This window comes from Abramis brama (assembly GCF_963993115.1).
Source record: "Abramis brama genome assembly, chromosome: 3".
Classification (NCBI taxonomy): Eukaryota; Metazoa; Chordata; class Actinopteri; order Cypriniformes; family Leuciscidae; genus Abramis; species Abramis brama.
The window spans coordinates 20,377,801-20,399,476 of NC_139965.1; the positions used below are offsets into that span (position 1 = coordinate 20,377,801).

The following is a 21,676-nucleotide window of genomic DNA, read 5'->3' on the forward strand; positions in this document are numbered from 1 at the left end:
CGAAACTATGCTCCCTCTGTCCAGGAAAAAACGACAATAAAGATGGTTAAGATCTTTGTTGGCAACCTATCCTCAAGCACGACCGCGGAAGATCTGCGTTCTCTTTTTTCCGAGTATGGCAAAGTAAAAGAATGTGACGTCCTGAAAAATTATGGCTTTGTGCACATGGAAGGTAAACAGGAGGCTGAAGAGGCTATCCGCAAACTCCACCATCACGAGCTGAAAGGTCAAGCCATAAATGTGGAAATGAGCAAAGGGAAACCCAGGGGTTCCACCAAGCTGCATGTGAGCAACATCTGCAGTGGTTGCACCAATCAGGAGCTCCGGGCCAAGTTTGAAGAGTATGGCCCTGTGGTTGAGTGTGACATAGTGAAGGACTATGCCTTTGTTCACATGGAGCGAATGGAGGATGCCATGGAGGCCATCAGTGGGCTGGAAAACACAAGCTTCCAAGGTGAACATTAACCTTGAAACAACGAAATCCATGATTACCCAGGGTTGCATTTTACTTTTTTTTTTTTTTTAGCATGGAGGAATGTACTACTTCTTTTTAAGTTATTTGTAATTGCTAAACTGAAGCAATTTCTAGACAATTGGAAGTAGACATCATATTTACTAATATTAAAGGGATAATTCCCTCAAAAATGAAAATCGCCCTCGTGTCGTTCCAAACCCATAATACTTTTGTTCACTTTTGAAACACAAATGAAAATATTCTTAATAAAACCTGAGAGATTTCTATCTCCATTTAAAATCCATGTAACCAAAACTGTCCTGAATAATTATCCACCTTATTTTGCAACACTTAAGTAAACCATTTTCTGGGAATGTGTGAGACTTCAGATTCATTAGCTGCTATATATGTAAATAACTAGAATAACAAAGTGCAGTAAAAGGTGAAATTTGCACTACAAACCAGTGTGTTTATAAATACAGATAGATTTAATTTAGCTTTTATTCACGTAAACAACGATCAACACACAATACATAGAGCACATAAAATATAGTAAATGGACTTTCAGTTGAAGAACAGAAATCTCTTAGGTTTTAAACATATCTTCGAAAATAAAAGTCTTATGGGTTTTGAAATGACGATGACAATTTTCATTTTTGGGTGAACTAACCCTTTAAGTGATGTAAGTGCTCTGGCTGTCGTGATGCAATAATTCTCTTTTAAAATGACGGTTTACGTGAGCGGAAGAAAGTTTCACATTGTCTTGCGTGTGTTCTCTTCCTTCCACAAGGCAAGCTGATCAAAGTACAACTGTCCACGAGTCGTCTCCGTACAGCGCCCGGCATGGGAGACCAAACTGGCTGTTACGTCTGCGGAGAACAGGGCCACTGGTCCAAAGATTGCAGACGTGGCCAGAACGGTAGCTATGGCGGAAGCATGGGGGGATTCCCCGGCGGTAGAGGCCCCCCAAGGGGCGGCCCGAGTTACGGCATGGGTGGCCCTGGTGGTCTTCCTAGTAGAGGTTACCCGGCAGGGCCACTTCCCCCTCCCCCACCCATGAGCCGGCGTCCCAGCTACGGCGAGTACGGCGCGGATGCTCGAGAGCGGTACCCCAGCAGGCCACCGAGCACCTATCCGGAGAGGTCGTCCACATATGAGCGAGAACGCTACGGAAGCATTGACTATTACGAGAAGTATCGGGCTCGTCCGGCTGGCTCTAGCTTCTTCGAGGATAGGCCTCTCTCTATTCCCCCTCCTCCTCCCCCTCCCTCTTCTTCCTCTCTCTCAAGGATGCGGTTGGCTCCTCCCAGCCTCGATCCCTATGAGAGGCGCCCTCTGGCGCCTCCGCCTCCCACAGCATCAGCGTACTTCTCGCGGGACCGGAGCCCAATCAGACGTGTGGGCGCCGGTTCGGAAGGCTACTCGTACGAGCGCTCGCGACTTTCCCCGGTCTCAAGGAGCTCATCGACTTACGCCGTGCCGCGGGCCAGGGAGAACTACACCGAGCGGGTTCGATACGCATACTAAGCCACACACATGCTAAGGTGAGCGAATGCGGTCGTTAACTTTGACTCAGATGAGATGTCAGCGTGATCTGTTCTAAGCGTAAGCCGTTTCGAGTACAGTAGTAAGCGAAGCCGCTTTACTCGGGTTAAAAAGTACAGTCAGAAAATAATGCCTGTCAAATGTTTCATCTCACAGAACATTTGTTCCTGTTTTTTAGGTTTTGTCAAGTGACGAGAGTTCCCCTCCACCATTATGACTTTGCCTCGATCAGACGCTCCGTTGGATTTCAAACATGCAGGATTGGATAGACACATTGATCACAATGCTAATTAGCTCTGCACAATGTTTTACCCATAATATGTAAACTGCTGTTTAATTTCCCCTTTCTAATGGAGACTTTGGCGTATGATTGCAAAAATTAGTAGTTGTGATTTTTTGGGTTTTTGCTTTGCTTTTCACTTGTATCCAGAGGTAAAGTGGGCGGTTTCATGTCAGTATATATATTTTTTTTTAACTCTGCTATTAATTGCAATTAAACACACTTTGTGAGATTTTGAAGAATTTTACTTTTTTTCCCCCCCAAGTCAAGTTGTGATCCACTATTATTTAACTTTTTTTTTATGCTCCAAGACTTTTGGCTTGCCACTAAATTCTAACTTCTTTGATTTAAGTTTTGTGAGGACAATCTGGTTATGTTTCTTCTTGGCGATAATCCCATCATTGTGGTTTTTTTGGGGGGGGTGGCAATTTGTAATTAATCCTGCAGCTGCAAAAAGCTTTATGGGAAAATAAACTCTAAAATTCAACATTCCACTTTTCTTTTTATTCTTATTTGCTTCAGGTGATTGTTCAGAGTTGAGTTTTACATCTTGCTTGTTGAATTGTGTTGTATCAAATGGGTAGGCCTATGTTCAACAGGACAGACAACTTGTTACTCCTGCCAATGTCTGTTGAGTTTTTGTGATCTTGGAGAAATGATTTTACTGAACTTGTTTTGATTGTATACTCCCCTGTTTGATGTGTTAGTCTTTAAAAAAAAAGAGATCTGATTTAATATACAACCCAAGTAGTTGGGCAGCTTGCAGAGGGATGCAAACCGTGTTCTGTTCTGTACACACAAATGACTGTTTATGAGAGGAGATCTTTAGATTGTAAGAAGATGCACCTAGATGGAAAGGTGGACTCTACATGAGAGTGAATTGGAAATTTGCATTAGATGTGCTTACCAACTCTCACTCAGGGCTTTATTCACCTTCTGAGACTGCTGGCGTTTACTGGCGTTTCTTCTTTATGGGTGCCTTGGGAAGCTCTGTGAAGATGTTTATAAATTTAATTTTCTGTAGTTTGTATATTTCCTACAGAAGTCAGGAGTGTGTTTTATGAATTATCTTTTGTAATAAACCAATATTTTGGTGACAAAATAACTGTCTGTCTTTCATACTAAAATATATTTAACATATGACTAAAATTGACGTGTCGTTATTGGTACTGGGCTGCTTTATTATGTAACACAAATTGCACTACCTATGTGGCCACATGCTGCTTTAAAATGATTGAAAGCTCTAGTTGCAAGCTATTACAGCAGGCATTCACTAGTATGAAGGAATGAAAGGGGATGGGCAGCGTGTATACCAGTACCACCATGCAATTCTATTCTCCAGCTAGCCTCGCTTTATGCGACGCAAGAGTGACGCCATTTCATCTCGCACCGGCTCCTGCAAGAATTGTGAAAAGGTATGAATAACATCCATTATGCTTAATCAAAAATCTCTTGTTCTCTTGACTGAACGGCTAATCTCTTATCTTGCATTTCGTATGTTTCGTGATGTTTCATTCGTTCACTACACTGTTTTTGCCTGTATTGCTGGTTAGCTAGTTGTTGCAGGGCTAGATCGACTGTAAACTTGATTAATATAATATATGCAGTATGAATGCTTTGGATTCTTTAGTTATTGATACAAAGCTGGTCTCAATGTATTCATATTTTAGATGTAGAGGGTTTGTTGTCGCGCGACTCGTAAATCAGTGCACATCGTGTGTAGCTTTTTTCCCATTGTCCTCTGCTAGTGATGGGAAGCCCGCCTCGCTTCCTCGAGTCGATTCTTTCGAGCAGTTCGTCGCTGACATTCAGGTGGCTTAATAAATTATCTAAAACGATCAAATAAAGCAATTTGTAGTGTACATTTCTTTTTGTATTTTTGTTTCAGTCATTATTTTTGTAACTTAATGTGTTATTGCCATGATTCAGCTCATAAAGTTAAGAATCTATATAATGCACATTTACATGAAACACTATTAATTAATATGGCTTTTTAAAGTTTTTGCACGATTCCATAATAAAACGCTATTTATTAAAAACAACTCTGTTTTGTATACGTATTGAATTTTGTATACTTTTTATAGAATATATTGCATTATTTATTATAAATGATTTATCCATGCACAACTATTTTATTATTATTATTATTGTCCCCTCGTAATTTTTAATCAAAATAACTTCCCCTCTGATAATGTGCTGGCACAAAGGTGGGATAAGCTGTCACTCACATGAGATCACAGCAATATGAGATAGGCAGCGTCCTCATTTTGAATAAGTACTTACTTTGCACCCACTAGTATGAATGTAATCCAGACGCACTGCTACATTCACCATGTTGTCATTATCGTGACCGACTTGTGACAGTTACTTTGCTTAACTGCCATTCACAAATCCTCTCCCGTGGTCGGAAGTAGTTCATCTATGTACTTTTTTACTCTTTTATGAGTATTGTGAATTCGGACATCCTTTTTTTTTTGTAACTTACTGTTCTAATTTTGAAAAAGTACTTACTTGTGAGTATGTATCATTCACCATTAGCATGTGACATACCAGGGTCAATTGCATTGCTTTCACTGCCATTCACAAATCCTTTCGTGGCCTCATGGGATAATAAAGTGTCCATTTGAGAATCTCGCCAGTCATAGTAGGTCATCCGGGTACTTTTTGCTGACTCTTTTATCAGTACTGTCAATTCAGAAGTACTTATTTTGTTACATACTGATTCGCAACATCTGTTTCATGCACTTTTTGTTCCATAATTCAAATTCTCTGTACACTTCAAATGATCACTCATCAGTTCTTTTGAATACAAATCGGACATGTGCGAAAGAGACGGTCCTCGATTCAATGAAACTTTTTTTAAATTGTTGACCCGAGAACTGTTGACTCAGACTGATTTAGTTATTCAGATTCAGAACCGATTCAGCCGTTTATTGAGAAGCTTCTAATCAAAAGAAGGATATGTTCAAGAATTGGACATTGATGTTATTTACACAATTGTAGAAATTTTCATCATATGCATTTATGAGATTTATAGGCTAGTTTAATATAAGCAGGGGGGAAATTGATATGTATAGCCTATTTTATTATTTAAGTCTGCCTTTGTTCTGGTATCATAACTATATGTAGCTTACCTGCCTTTTTAGACATGCAGTACATGTACCTGAACTTTATATTTTCTTTTTCTCCCAACAGGGCCTGAAAGTTGGCATAACATTACTAAAATGGTAAAAATCTTCGTCGGGAACCTTTCGCCGAATACTACTGCTGAGGAGATCCGCTCCCTCTTCTCTCAGTATGGCAAGATCTCTGAGTGTGACATTGTCAAAAACTTCGGTTTTGTGCACATGGATGACAAAACAGAGGCCGATGAAGCCATTCGAAATCTTCACCATTACATGCTGAACGGTTTGGCCATGAACGTAGAGATGAGCAAAGGGAAGCCCAAGACCTCTACAAAACTTCATGTCGGCAACATTAGCAGTAGCTGCACCAACCAAGAACTCAGGGCCAAGTTTGAGGAATATGGACCTGTGGTTGAGTGTGATATAGTGAAGGACTATGCGTTTGTTCATATGGAGAGAGTGGAAGACGCAATGGAGGCCATCAGTGGCTTGGACAACACAGCCTTTCAAGGTGAACCAGTATGGTCTTTTGCCCAGTTTAGCTCAAAAAAAGTCATTTTTGTCACGTTTGTACCAAAAGTGAGCCTCATTACAGGTTGGTAAGTAGAAAAATTGGTAAGTGATGAGAGGAGAATTGTTTAGTTGGAGTTTACTATTTGGAGATCACTAGAGGATGTCCATTTAGTTTAAAATAAGTTTTGTCTCAACAGCCAAATATTTCCACTGAGTTGATCAATTCCTCATAGAAATTATTTTAACCAAGGGAAATTGTGTTTCCTCTAAGTGAGCATTATTGAGACATTAATTTTCATGAGTAATCGAAAACTGAGCAGCCACACTTAAAGTCAACATGAAATGAAAGTTGATGCTGTTTGATTGTTTTTAATTAGGTATGCACAAAATATTAGCACCATATTAGTTATTGTTTTTTTAGAGAGCACTTTCTCTTGAAAAGAGCTTTCCCTTTAAGAGTGAATATTGGCTGTGCACACGTAACGATAGCAGAGCTGTGTGTGTTTGTTCAAATATTTTAAGTTAAATGCAGAAAATGCTAAGTTAAAAAATAATTGGGGGGGAAAAGTACATCAACCTATATTTGAAACTTGGAAATATGCCGTAAACTCCTTTAAGACCACACACACAAACACTATTTTATAATACCAAATTAATAATTCAAGTCTATTGGTTTCTTCATTGATAACTCTTTGAACTCCATTATTATGAGGACTTAATTTTTCTAATTCAAACTGTTTATCCGTTTTTGCAACTTTACATTATAATGTTATGTTCTCTAAATGCACCCGTGCATTACAAAAATAATACAAAACAAAAATAATTTGTAGTGTTTTGATAGTGTTTTAGTCATTTAAGTAGTAGTAATTTATAATTAAATCTTCTTCCAGAGAGTCCTAAAAAGAGATTTTATGATCTCAGTGGGACTTAGATAAAAAAGAAAAGTCTGGCATTTGTTTATCGGCCATAACCCCCTTTTTTTTTTATCGCGTTTCGCTCTGAAATGCAGATCACCGAAGCAGAATGGGTTTTGAACTGTGTTTCATGTTAAAATTACAATTGAATTCTAACGGTTGCGATTTTCACTTGAAAATTCTGGCCGTGTTTTTGTCGATAGCAGTGTTGAAACAGCGTGAAATTTCAATTTATTGCTGCTTTGACCTTATGAACGTTTGCTCCGTGTGCATGCTAAAAAAATAGAAATATCATGGCAAATTCTTTCTTTTCCTTAAGGCAAACTGATGAGCGTGAAGCTTTCGACTAGCCGTCTGCGTACCGCGCCGGGAATGGGAGAGAGAACGGGTTGTTATCGGTGCGGGCAGGAAGGCCACTGGTCCAAAGAATGCCCAATGGACCAGAACGGCTCCTACAGGGAGGGCCCGGGCTCGGAAGGATATGGGCCCCTCAGGTTCAGTGCGGGTGGCGATCGTGGTGGCCGGGGTTTTCATCGCGGCTTCAGTGGCGAGCCAGCCTACGGTGGCAGCTTTGCACCCTCACATGGCTTCACCAGGGGAGCAGGGTATGGCGTCCCTGGGTATGGAAGGGGTGCGGGTTTTGAGAGTGCAATGAGTTACGGTATGCCAGCGGGCTACGGCATTGGCGCGGATAATAGCATGGCCCCGGCGTACGGCAGTGAGGCTGCGTATGGGAGCAGTGGCGTGGCCTATGGCAGTGCGTTGCCTGTGTACCCGATACGCCGAGCACCCTATGAGGAAAGAGATCCGTACGGGGTGGTGGACTTCTACGAGAAGTATCGGGCACGTCCGTACGGAGCCAGTTATTTCGAAGATAGACGCGCGGTTCCACCTCCTGTCCCTCCTCCCCCGTCCTCCTCAGCGATCGTGAGAGAGCACCTGTCCTCCTCTAAACTTGACCCATATGAGCGCCATCCCCTTCCCCCTCCTCCGGCGCCCACCTCTTCATATTATGTCCGCGAACGGAGCCCAATCCGGCGAGCTCCCCTTGAGGCAGAGGGGTATGCGTATGAACGGTCGCGCCTCTCTCCTGTCTCTTCGATTCCCAGGAGTTCTGCGTATGACATACCGCGGGATCCATATGCCGAACGGGCGCGCTATGCTTACTAGCCTAATACCTGTGCGCACTCAGGTGAGACCTTTTTAGGATTACAAAAGGTTGGAGCAAAGTTTGGTCAAACTGAAACTTAGAGAATTACTGTTAAAGGGAATTACCTCCCCCTCCCCCATCAGATTTTTTTTTAAAATTCTGTCATCATTTACCTCAACTTCTTTTGTGATCCACGAAAAAAAGTTGTGCTGATTTGGAATGACATGAGGTTGACTAAATGATGACAGAATTGTCATTTTTGGGTGAACTAGCCCTTAAAATGTGTGACACTTCAGTGCCTTTCATGTGGCACTGAAGTGTTGTTATCAGTGTCATTTATCTTCAGATTTGGTAAGGTCTTGCTTAACATAGCCTCATTAAGACCTCATGGATTTAGGTTACAGGTCAATTATGTTTACAGACACCAAGAGGCAAAAGATTGGCATTGTTATTTTCAGTCAGATTTGTCAAATTAAAGCACTTAATTACTTTATGTTACCTATAAAGTGTCTTGTAACAATTCAAGTTGGTGGTTTGGCAGTATGGGCACATGGAAGTCAGCAGAATTGATAACTGAATGATTGACAGTTTTATGATAATCTCTTATCTTTGCAGGTGTTTCTTGGTTGCTCATGGATCATTTTAGAAGTCTTGATGCATCCAAGGACAGTACAGATGGCCCACTTCATGGCACTAAACTACTTTTGTTGTCTTAACAAACTTGATGTAGCCCAGTGTTTTTATTTTATTTGATTCTCAGTACAAATACCTGTAAATATTTTTTTCCTCGTTAATAAAAGTTCAAAAGAAATCTCATCTTTTTATCTTTTCTGTTTAGATCATTGCAGTTGTCTTGGATTTGCAAATTTTGCAGTTGCTCCGGACACACAATGTCGTCACTGACACGCAATGTTGGGGAAAGTTACTTTTAAATGTAACGCGTTACAATATTGTGTTACTCCCTAAAAAAGTAATCAGTTGTCTTACTGGTTACATTTTATGGAAAGTAATGTGTTACCTTACCTTTGTGTTACCTAAAAGTGTTTTCACCTAACACACAAAAAAACAAAACACAAATTTGATGGTTATCTAAAGTCATTTTTGCTTGGTTGAATTGGATCAGAGAAGGTCAGCAACAAATACATTGGTTAATAGTGAGTTTAAATAAAGTATATTTGTGTTAACATTTAATTATTGCAAGTTTGGGTAATAATCTGAATTTGCATTTCAATGTTTTTATTAATTTCAATGAATAAACAGCGCAGACAACACCTCTGCATCTTACTCGTGATTTCTCTTAACATGGGGACAGGAGTGGTTGGAACTTGCATTCCTTATTTGAAAAAGTAACTCAGAAATTTTGTTGTAAATTTAAAAGTAATGTGTTACTTTACTAGTTGCTAAAAAAAAAAGGTAATCTGATTAGTTAACTCACATTACGTGTAATACGTTACCCCCAACTCTGCTGACACGTGGTGGAAAACGGAATATAATTTTTTTCCTCAATGAAGAGTCTTGCATAATTAAGTTTTCTTTCTCTTAGTTTATTCTCTACAGCCAGGAGAACTCTTAGTAGAGAATCTATCAGCTCATGCACAATATTTATATTCTTACTTGCATTTAAACAAGACACAAAGAGGTTATTTCTCATTGGTTCACTTGTTATTTTTCCTTTATTTCTTAACAGTTCTTGTTTTTAACTTTTCTGTTGACCCTTTTCTGTGATCCAACACTATCAGCACCCCTGACCTCATGCTACATAAACATACCCTCATTTCTTCTTTTTAAAGATAACTTATTATAATGTTAAATCTTAAAAAAATATAATTATGATGATGAAACATTTTCCACACACACTATTGCAGATCATTTTTGACTTCTGAGGAGACGGGTACCAACTCAACTTAAATTTCTCTATTCATTGCTCTTTTTTATTTAAAGAATCTGCTGCTACCACAAAGAGAAAGGTAAAATGCACCAAGAAAATCCAATTATGATGCACAGGCTACAAAGTAGGTGCTGATGTGATTAAAATATGATTTCAGATCATGATACATTCAATATGGTTTTATTCAACCAGCTATGATTCAATAAAAACAGTTGTTTAGCTTGGAAATTCAATTATGCAATGTTGGTCTATGAGTGCAAATGCATAAAAATTTCTAAAGATTTCTTATTATTCTCCATATTGTAATATAAAGGCATAAATAGAAAGGGAGAGATAGAGAACACATTTACATACTGTTTATTTATTTATTTTAATATCAAAACATTACAATTTATTACATTTATTTAAACTGCGTGCTTATAGAAAGTATTTTAGCACTTGACCAAATGATGTGTCTTATGGATAACCAGCACAGACTGTAAAAATAAAAAGATAACCAGTCCTGAAGCCAACCTACCTTGCTAGAGGTTTGGCCTGCTTGCGGAGTGAGCACCACATCGACCAATGAGAGGCCAATAAAATGTATCGTCGGAAATACGACAGACCCTGAATGAACCAATGACTGTAAACGACAAATAGATTGACATTATCAGTGACCAATCGGATAGCTCTAAATGGACGTCAAATCTCCTTTGTCGTTCTCAGCAGACGCCATCTTAGCCAGCGGGTAACAGAAGGTGGTTGCAGGTTAGGGAGGCATACGATCGTATTAAATACATTTTCCAGAAGGGAAATAGATTTTTATTTTGTGAGTGCAGATATTAAACAACTGAGAAGCCCCTGACGCCCAGAAATGGCAACGGGAGCCAACGCAACCCCGCTGGGGAAGCTGCACCCGAGTATCGGCGCTAAGCGAGGCTTTGAGTCCGGCCCCGGCGCGGGGTTAATGGCACCGCCCGTGCCTGCGGTTTCTTTCCCGCTGCAGAACTTCCAACAACCGCAATTAACAGCCCCAGGTTTTCCCCAGTTCCCCGGAGCTGTGAGTTCTGCGCTCTCAAACCCAGTCGGAGTAGTACTGCCAGCTCAGGCGGGGAGTGCAGGTAAACAGCATGGACAGGCCTGAGACACTTTCAGGACCAACGGCCTTTTCCATAGTTGTGGTTTTATTAATTGCGCTCTTTAGTCTTTGATTTCTCGTTTTGTCAATGGAATTGTCTAATAAAAAGCTTTAGACGGTGCAGTGCATGAACCTGTTGTGTAGTTCATATAATAGACTTTATGTGAGTTCGCAAAATCAATTGTACCTGTTCATCTTCATACTGTTGTTTAACTCTGTAAAGCCTAACCGATTAATACGTTTATTAAACCTATAGACAAAATATAAAAAATAAGTTTGCATGCGTGTCTTGTTTTGTATTATGTTTGATACACCAGACTTTTATTCAGAGGCCCAATCTGAGCAAAATATGCATTTTGGATCATTGATGGATTATTTATATGGCCAAAAAGAATGATGAAATTCTAATTCCTTAATGTAAGTCAGTGAGCTCTTTATAACAATATAGCAGACTGCATAAAATACTTGTCACTATGTATCTCTCAAAAACGTCTTAAGATAATATGTAAACCTGACAATTACATTTTGTACTTAACTTAACTTTCATGATTTCACAGCAAATAGACACATGGTTGACATTTTAGAATTACTATAAGTATGAATGATCAACCAAAGGGCAGAAGGCATACAGTAGAGATTGTGTACAATAGTTTTTTGCAGAAATGGTTTGATCTGATCATTTAGAGGTCTAAGAAATGTACAACTCAAATATGGTACTGTAGGCTTTATACGGACTGCAATGACACCATGTAACATTCTCTGTTAGATTTTTGCCAGAAGAAGCAGAGGAAAAGGAGTCGTTGGAGCAGTGAGACGCCGGATCAGAAGACCGTCATCCCGGGCATGCCCACCGTGATCCCTCCCGGGCTGACTCGGGACCAGGAACGAGCTTATATAGGTGAGCATCTAAATTTACTGTTATTATAATGTGTGTCTTGAGTCAAATAGTTTAAGTTGCAGAACATTGTGTTTGTGAATTGGGGTGGGAATTCTGTCTACACCTAGACAACTCACTTTTTGTCCCAAAAATTGTTTTATTATTTCCTCACAATTTGCACATCACATGCAGGATGTAATTGCTGAATTTCATTAGTCTGACTTCTTTGTTGACATAATTGATGTCTATTAATGGGATAACCATTTGGTTTTTTGCTAACCCTCGATCTGAAAGTCGCAGTGCAAAATGGCCGTCTCTATACATCTCATATGTATTGGAGTTGGTCTTCTCAAAGAAGTCGATCCATCGAAATTCAGCACTTTGCCCATGTTCACTAGAATGTACTAACTCCATCGATGTGCAATGTGAGGACGTTTTATTTGTCTAGGAAGCACTGAGGTATTTGTAGCACTGTCAATGTTTGCTTACCATCTGATGTCCATTAGCAAGAACCCACAGTGTTTTTCTGATGTGGCTGCTTGCTGTGAACTGTCTCCAGCTGCAGGACTCCATCACTGCTCATGTTTACTATGCAAAATGTCTTAAAGTCCAATTTGACTGCAAAGCAATGCAGGTCCAACACTGAATTGCGAAAGTCATCTCCATACCCTGTGTCTGAAAGCAGTGTGTAGTAAATTGCTTTCTCATTGCTGTCAGGCACTTGTTTTGCAATGGCATGTGATGTAGTGGTGGTTTCAATGATAATGTGACCTACATCTCCTTAACTAGTCCTCTATTGATAACTGACACCTCATGTCCTTTACCTACCATCAACCTGCACCATTCAACGTGTGACCTGTGGGGTCTGATTCTCTTTAGCATGTCATGGAGAAATGCATGTGAAAACCCATTAAATGCTTCCATGAGTGATACAGGTCAGTTTTGGGGTTTGTACAGGCTGATTTGGTTGCCGTGGCTTGAGGCCTAGTTAAATCTAGTCTTTTGCATGAAAAAAAAAAAAAAACATCAACTAAAGGCTGATCTGGTTGGCTGATCATTTCTAAATATTAAATCTCAGTTGTCCTAACTGATTAGTGTTGGAAACTGTTGGTAAGTGGTTGTCATGACCTCTCAAAAACCTGAGTGTTGAATGTTATTGAAGTTGGTTAAGGGTCACTAACACCCAGTATGTTATTTTATTTTTATTCTTTAGAGTAATGCTTATTTTAAGTTACACTGGTGTTCTTTTCTAAACTTCTTTTCAATCCTTTTGAGGATGCAGTTGCTCAAGCCACTTAGCCAATATGATTTTTGATTTCTTCAAACCCAACTCTCAATAATATTTTAAGTGTATGGTTGAAATGTGAATTTTAGTAGTTTCACTTCTCAAAGTTGGTGGCATGAAATCGAAAGCCTGTTGCAATTAACCTTTTTCTGAAATGGTTATTTACTGAAACCCCCCCCCCCATGTTTCTGAATCTTAATTTAGCAAAACCTTGATATTTGATTTTCTAAATGTTTGGGGAAATCTGTATGGGCTCATAAGAATACGTTCAAGCTTAAACAAGGTTGTTTTCTAAAATTCCTGTTGGGGTTGCAGTATTTCAGAAAATGTGTTGCGGAGAATCAAATGTCTTCAGTTGACCTTGATTCTTAGTGAACTGACAATTACCATGGTAATTTTTTTTTTTTTTTTTTTTTCTTGTTTAACTGTAGTCACATTGAGTTTTACAGTGTACTGTTTCTGCTTTTGTGGGGTTTTTTTGTTGTTAACCACATTTCTCTCCATCCTTGTTTTTTTCTTTCCTAACCTGATTTCTTCCAGTCCAACTGCAGATTGAAGACCTGACACGTAAACTGCGTACAGGAGACCTGGGAATCCCTGTTAACCCTGAGGACAGGTCGGAATAACGATTTAAACCCAACAACAGTAACATTTTCTTTACCTTTTTAATGCGCCATTTTATTGTGAGGCCAGATCGTAAGTGTACTAATGTGTATGTAAGAAATAAGTCTAAATGCCTTTGTCTAAAATGACCTCACATCTTTGCCTTCTAGTTAAAGAGTTTAGAAAATGTTTTGATTGTAATGAAATTGGTTTTGTTACATGCCTAAACATTCTAGTGTTTGAAATGCTTAGTTGAATTTTAGAGAAATGTTTGGAGCTGTTCTGTACACAGAGGCAAAGAAATGAATGAAGGCTATCATGTTAGGATATTGTCATAAGAAAGATCAGACTTTTTCATTCAGTTATAGTGTTCCCAGGTAACTAGCTCTGAAATTTGAAGTTACTTTGTATCTTATGACGTGAGGACTAACTGTTGATGATACATAGCACCCAACTTTACCAAAACATAATGTGCATTCATATAAACAATGCTAATCTTGATCGTCTTAAGTAAGTCTTATTTTATTCTGAACTGTTTTTTGTAAGTATTCGTTTTTATTGCATGCATGTTTATTTTCTGTGAAACGTATGTATTTTAAAGGCTTGTGTAGAATTTATTATCCCAGTGTAGCCCTAGTTCCTGTAGTCTAAGATAGTAGGTTTGTTTAATCCACTATTTAAGCCATTTAAAGGAATTTTGATTTTCATTCGATTATATTGCATTTTAAATGCCCCATCTTTCTCACCTCCGAAATGCAGTTAATGAACACAACCGTGTCCTTAAATCTTAAAATCTTAATGGTTGATTAATTGGATGGTCAATAATGGTTTTCCATAATGGGGCTAGCACCATTTTGTCCAGGAACTTCCACAGTATTCCAGATTTCCGCACTGGAAGACCGCTCGGAGGAGACTCCTCTGACCTTTTCTTTCTGGAATAACCATAACCTTAACACTTTGATCACTTTGGCCACTCATAGAATTCATAAGCATCCAACATAGCAGGAAATGTCATGTTTCTGACGTGAGAGTGTCTTTTTAGTAGCCACACCCCTTGCTCTCTGAACAGCCTTAGGTTCTCCGGCAGAATCTTAATCCGACGTTTTTACACCGCCAACTCTAAAAAGGTTCTTCTTAAAGGTCTATCCACTCCAGGATTTAGGATCGATCGCTCATCAACTTCCAGCTCGCAAAACAAAGCTGGGTGGTGCTTCAGGTTGTCAGCGCTGGAGATATCATTCCCAAAGAAAACCAGCAGAAAATTCTTCCCTCTTTTTTCCCCCCACTTTTCTCCTCTTCGGGTTGCCTATCATGAACCTGTCACGTTTGTGTGGCTGATTTGTTTGAGGGCTGTTGAAGGTTAATATTTAATCCAAATTTATTTCTCTAACCCAAATTCCCCCTCTCGTAACTTTTTTCAAGCACAGAGCCTCATTGTGCAGGTTAACAGGTTTTCAGCACCGTCCAAGGGGAAGGTAACCGTTTGAATGCTCTCTGAGGGCGTGTGAAGGTTTAGATCAGCGTTCAAGAACAGAAGCTCTTCAAGTGTGTTGGTTGCCCCATTTGTCTCAGATATTTGTCCTATTTTTCATCCCCCAAATAATATTGAGACAGACACGTTTTATTAATGTTCAAAAATTTAGTGGGCTCCTTGATTCCAAGTTTTGTCGCCCTTGAAAAATTTTTTTTTACTTCTGAGCTTCAAGCTCTTTAATCTGAAGTTTTTTCCCTTTTCTAAATGGTTCAATAAGTTTTCTAGTGGCCATTTTTATTTTGCTCTCGTCTCATTAGAATGTGAGCACTCCGGGGCATCCCATGCACTTTTTTTTTTTAAATGACCACAGAACAAGTCAAACCAATGTCAGTTAAGAGTAGGCAAGCCATTGAATGTTTAACTGTTGAGGGTGTAAGTACTGTGTTATGGTTTTGACTGTGCTGCATCTTTCTGTTGTTCTTTCCTTTTCACAGGTCTCCATCTCCTGAGCCCATCTACAACAGTGAGGGCAAGAGGCTTAACACGCGTGAATATCGTACACGTAAGAAACTGGAGGAAGAGAGACATTCTCTCATCACAGAGATGGTGGGGCTGAACCCTGAATTCAAACCCCCTGCTGACTACAAGTATGGCTTATACAAATTATTTTCTTTTCTCTCTGGTTCTACAGTGTCTGATATTTACTTGTTTTTTCTTCTTACTCAGACCACCAGCTACTCGGGTTAGTGATAAGGTTATGATTCCTCAGGATGAATATCCAGAGATCAACTTTGTTGGGCTTTTGATTGGGCCACGGTAAGTTGCATGATTTTAAACTCAATGTTTGTTGAATCATTAGTCTCTACATAAACTAACTGGGTCTATTGCTTGTTTTTCCAGTGGAAACACTCTGAAGAACATTGAGAAGGAGTGCTGTGCTAAAATCATGATTCGTGGGAAAGGTTCAGTGAAGGAAGGGAAGGTGGGTCGTAAGGATGGACAGATGCTTCCAGGAGAAGATGAACCTCTTCATGCACTGGTCACTGCTAACACCATGGAGAATGTAAAGAAAGCTGTAGAGCAGGTGAGTCGTCTTCAGACGTTCTTGCACCTTGAATTCTAAAACGCAATAGAAATCAGTTTAATGAAAATGCATAGCTATCAGCTTCAACATTCATTCTATTGCATGTTTCTAAGTGATTTATTTTTGTCTACAGATCCGTAATATCCTCAAGCAGGGCATTGAGACCCCTGAGGACCAGAATGATCTAAGAAAGATGCAACTGAGGGAGCTGGCACGACTCAATGGCACTCTGAGAGAGGATGATAACAGGTGGGAGTCTGCTCACAGATTTATTGACCCTTTTCTCAGAGCAACAGGCGAGTAAATGTTGTAGATTCATTTGATACTCATCAATGTGTACTACTTTTCTTTCAGGATTTTGCGCCCATGGCAGAGCACAGAGCCTCGCAGCATCACAAACACAACTGTCTGTACAAAGTGTGGAGGAGCAGGTCACATCTCATCAGACTGCAAGTTTACCAGGTAAGCCCATCCACCAGTGATCAGCAATTATTTATTATATTTTAAAAAATTCCCCGCCAAGAAGTTTAGCACCTTCTGGTTATGTCAAGTAAAGTTCAGACTTTAGGGTTAACTTTATTTCTCTTCCCCGCAGTTCCTTTGCTCCCCGGCCAGGCGAACCACCCCAGTCTGCTCAGGATAAGGCCCGTATGGATAAAGAGTACTTGTCTCTCATGGCAGAATTAGGAGAGGCTCCAGTCCCTTCCTCCGGTGGGGGCCACAATCCTCCCACTAGTGGACCTCGTTCATCAGGACCCAACAACAACCAACAACCACCAGTAAGACCAAAGACATCCACAATTCTTCATGATATGCATTACATATACATTACTGTTCTAATGTTTTTTTTTTTGTATTGTCACCAAGGCTGCATTGATTTGATCAAAAATACAGTAAAAAAAAAAAAAAAAAAATCCAATATTACTTGATATATTTGAAAAGGTAATTTATTCCTGTGATGGCGAAACTGAATTTTCAGCAACATTACTCCAGTCTTCATTGTCGCATGATCCTTCAGAAGTCATTCTAATATGCTTGATTTGATGCTCAAGAAACATTTCATATCAATGCTCAACAATCAGTTGTTGAAAACAGTGATACATTTTTTTTCAGGGTTCTTTGAATTTAAATTCAAGAGAACAGCATTTGTTTGAAATAGTTTTTTTTGTCTCTTCTGTTTCTTTTGATCAATTTAATGCATCCTTGCTGAATACAACTATTACTTTGTTAAAGTACTTTGTTTCATAATCTCTCTCTCTCGCTCTCTCAGAATCGTCCTCCTTGGATGAATTCAGGCCCTGCTGATAACAGGAATTTCCACAGCATGCACCAGGGTCCTGGTGGCCCTCATAACTTCCCTCCACCAATGCCAAACATGGGCGTCCCTCCTATGCCACCAAACCCCAATGGAATGCCACCACCCTGGATGCAGCCGCCCCCTCCCCCAATGGGCCAAGGCCCAGCACCACCCGGACACCACATGAGTGAGTATAGCCTGTGATGTTTAGACTTTCAGTCATGCAATTCCTGCTTAATGAAGTGTATTAAAGGGCACCTATTATGACTCTTTTCACAAGATGTAAAATAAGTCTCTGATGTCCCCAGAGAATGTATGTGAAGTTTTAGCTCAAAATACCCAACAGATAATTTTTTACAGCATGTTTAAATTGTTATTTTTTGGGGCTCAGAAAAACGCGCTGTTTTAATGTGTGCCCTTTAAATGCAAATTAACTGCTGCTGCACGTCACAGGGGGCGGAGCCTCACGAGCTCACGCTCGAGCCAGGACAATCTCATCTGATAATATCAGAACAGAAACTCTCAGTTGCGGTGTTCATTTCGACTCGGAGTCGGACAATAATGCCCACAGAGCCAGAGAATATATGCTGTATAGAGATAGAACAGGGATAGTTTAGTTTAATTATGGTTATAACTTATTTGTCATCTGCTTTTATCTACTAATACAAGCCTGCTGTAGCAAAACCCGTCCGAATGATGACCAAAATATACTGATGAGTTCAGTGAAGTTTATTGTACATCACACAAAAGATGAGCGTTAGTTTTACTCCAGAGAATCATAGTAAGAGCTGAATAAACACAGTATAAGAAGTGAGCATTAAAGTCTTATCCTTAAACTCTCTCTCTCTCTCCCTCCCTTTCATTATCAACAATATACACAGCGAAATACACAAAACACTCGTTAGAACTAACAGTAAACAAATATACACACACCTTTTCAGTGGGTGCTAAATAAACTGGTGAACCTTATATCCGTAAAACAACTCGATGAGCTGTCATAAAGAGCGCGCTCTCACTTCTGCCGTGGTCAGTAACATTAGTCCTGTCGCTCCAGAGACCGTAAGCTGGATCACAAACAGTACTGATCCATCCTCGAGTAACAACGAGAGTAAATGACGACTGCTATGTTCATTCTTACATCCAACAACAAAACACCTCAATCGCTTAGGAGACATTCTTGTCTACAGCTGCTCAAGCGTCGAACAATGGCGGACTCTGTGTGCAGCTCACTCAGGGCGGGTCTATGGTCAAACTGCTGTGTCAATCAACAGTCGTGGGAGGGCCCTGTGCAATTCTACGTCACATTGCACCGAATCTGAGAACAGCTCATTCTGAGACAGTGCTTATGATTTATTGAGATTGTAAAAAAACCACTGGGTGGATTTTTATCATTCTAGGGTGGTTTTGCTCACACACTGCCAACACACATTTATGTTCAAACACCATGTAAAAGTGAATTTTGCATAATAGGTGCCCTTTAAAACATTTCCCTGGAAAGATGGAAGTATATAACCATCTTTATCAGAGGACAAATGCTTCTGCTTATATCTAAGCTTATTTTACCACAAAACTCCCAACTGACGTATGTGTTTGGTGATATTGAAGTATGCTTGCTTTCATACTTGGATACTTAGTGTTTCAGAATGCTCATTGATTCCCTCCCTTGTCTGATGATCAGGTTTATTGCCGCCACCCATGGGTATGATGCCCCCACCTCCACCTCCCCCCAACAACCAACCACCACCTCCACCCTCAGGACCTCTGCCACCATGGCAACAGCAGGCCCCTCCCCCACCACCCACCAGCAGCATGGCAACCAGTGCTCCACTGCCATGGCAACAGAGTAAGTGTATTACAGTAGTACACATTTGATATCATTAAAGGTTTTCCTTTAGTCACTGATTGACTTTTTTTGCTTTCCCAGATACAACCACCACATCCACTCCTGCCACAGGAAACCTGCCACCCTGGCAACAGCCTCAGCAGACTGCCACCTCAGCCGCTCAGCCCCCTCCACCCATGGGTACCCCTTCTATGGTCCCGCCTCCACCTGGGGTCCAACCCCCACTTCCTCCTGGTGCCCCCCCGCCGCCTCCACCCCCTCCACCTGGCTCAGCAGGCATGATGTATGCACCCCCTCCCCCACCCCCACCCATGGACCCTAACTTTGTGACCATGATGGGGATTCCCGGTATGCCACCGTACGGGATGCCTCCTGCACCTCCACCCCCTCCGCCCCAGAGTTAAAGGCTCGATTTAGTCTCTGTGGCCCTGTGACCATGCAGTGATGCCTAAAATATATACAAAGATACATCACAGGACTATACCTTGTTCTGTTCATTTAACAGCTTGATGTGATTTAGTTGCTACAGGTTTATTTTTTTTCTATTGATTGGTCTCGGTTCAAACTTCAAAATCGAGCTAGAGAGAGTGTGAGAGAGACGGTGTGATTTATTTGTAAATTTGCTTCAATTGTTAATGATTTTTAACTATAGTATTTGAACTGTTAGGATAATATTTGTTCAAAATGATGTTGTGCAGGGAATGTGTGTTTTTGTTTTTGTTTCTGCCAGCCTGCTATTTCATGTTTCATTTCAAACCGTCTCCAAGTAAAAATGACATCTGCTTGCGATTCAGTTAGCAACATTCCAACAGGTGTATAAACAACCATTTACACTCTTAACCAACTGTGCATTTGTTGCTGCATAGTATAAAAAGACATTTATGTCTTCAAGATGTTGTAGATGATTGGCTTACTCTATTAGGTGGTCAGTATAGCCTAATTTTTGTGCTCACCTTGTACCCCACCCCTCCCAAAATTTTTATTTAAAATAACTTTTCATTAATGCCTTCCACCAAATGTATTTCAATATTTTTGTAATGAAGCATTCAACTAAATAAAAGTTGGCATGGTGTCGAATTGTTGGTGTCAATCTTTCACATCATCTTGAATTTAGTGGTTGAATTTCTCTTCTCCCAAAAGATACTCTTCAACATTTGAAATATTAAGTTGTGGGTTTAAGGTCTATTTCTGTTTCATTAGTTCTATTGTTAGTGTGTAATCTCAATGCAAAACAAAAAAAGTAATTTGTCTTCAACTTTTAAATAGTTTTGGCTTAAATTTACTTTTAAATTGGTACGCTTGCTGTGCACAGGGTATAAGGAGATAAAAGTGCAGTCAGAAAATGTGGATTATTGCTGAAACGGCAAATATGAGGCCACAGTAACAGAATCCATACAGTGGCTCATAGAAAGTTTTCCTGGGGACATTGTTGGCTAATAATTTGGTTTCTGATGGACACTGATGTCAATTTTGTTAAGGTTTTCAGCACTTTGAGTGATGTGAGACTGATGCAGTCTCAAACTTCTCTCTTTTTTTTTCTCATGTCCTCCTTTCACCTCGGTTAGCAGTGTGCCAATTATTCAGTGACTCAGGGTGGTCAGTATTTTGTAATTAGTATTTCACAGTTGTCTTCTGGGAACTATTAATCTATTTTCTTCTTTGTTTTTTTTGTTTTGTTTTTTTACTTTTTCTTAACCTGTTATGATTATTTTATTCTTTAAAAAAATATTTTTTTATTTAAAATACTTTAAATTACCATTGTGTATGTGCTATATAAAGAAACGTGCCTTGCCTAAATTTATTATGGCCCGCCCAGCCTGTAAATATACAGTGAGGAAAATAAGTATTTGAACACCCTGCTATTTTGCAAGTTCTCCCACTTGGAAATCATGGGCCCTGTCCCAAATGGCACACTCCGGACTTGTGGACTTCCTCAGAGTCCGCACTTTGGTGACGTCATGTAGTGCAGACCTATAGGGCCCTTGGCGCGAGTCCACGAGGGCGCATTGAGAGGTATTTTTGGGACAGACTCGATCGGCACGCCGGAAATAACGGCCTGGTTGTTGTTGGACAGGAGAAATCACATTTTTGCGCTCTGATGTCTTATCTGCATGTCAACTACACATCCTAATTTTACAGTTCTATATTTTGATATTGTGCATATCACCTGGGCATTAAACAATAGATATATCATGCTTATTTAAATGATGTATACAGTTGTACATAA

At 39.9% G+C, this 21,676-nt stretch overlaps 1 protein-coding gene across 4 annotated transcripts; it reads left to right on the forward strand.

Annotated features, from left to right (window-relative positions):
* The first annotated feature begins 3,543 nt into the window (after nucleotides 1-3,543).
* On the forward strand, nucleotides 3,544-20,524 carry sf1 (splicing factor 1). 4 transcript variants are annotated; one of them, XM_084108188.1, is made up of 13 exons: nucleotides 3,559-3,694; nucleotides 5,475-5,923; nucleotides 11,764-11,884; nucleotides 13,689-13,764; nucleotides 15,720-15,872; nucleotides 15,952-16,041; nucleotides 16,126-16,309; nucleotides 16,443-16,558; nucleotides 16,664-16,771; nucleotides 16,905-17,088; nucleotides 17,580-17,793; nucleotides 19,285-19,449; nucleotides 19,531-20,524. In XM_084108188.1, the coding sequence occupies exons 2-13, from the start codon at nucleotides 5,504-5,506 to the stop codon at nucleotides 19,851-19,853; spliced, it is 2,154 nt and encodes a 717-aa protein (XP_083964314.1). In that variant the 5' UTR covers nucleotides 3,559-3,694; nucleotides 5,475-5,503; the 3' UTR covers nucleotides 19,854-20,524. The 4 variants fall into 4 exon arrangements, with proteins under 4 accessions (XP_083964312.1, XP_083964313.1, XP_083964314.1 ...); XM_084108185.1 differs by lacking the exons at nucleotides 3,559-3,694; nucleotides 5,475-5,923 and adding an exon at nucleotides 10,576-10,969 and having other exon boundaries at nucleotides 11,753-11,884; nucleotides 19,531-20,521; XM_084108186.1 differs by lacking the exons at nucleotides 11,764-11,884; nucleotides 13,689-13,764; nucleotides 15,720-15,872; ... (6 more) ...; nucleotides 19,285-19,449; nucleotides 19,531-20,524 and adding exons at nucleotides 7,151-8,023; nucleotides 8,597-8,784 and having other exon boundaries at nucleotides 3,544-3,694; nucleotides 5,475-5,915.
* The last annotated feature ends 1,152 nt before the right edge of the window (nucleotides 20,525-21,676 follow it).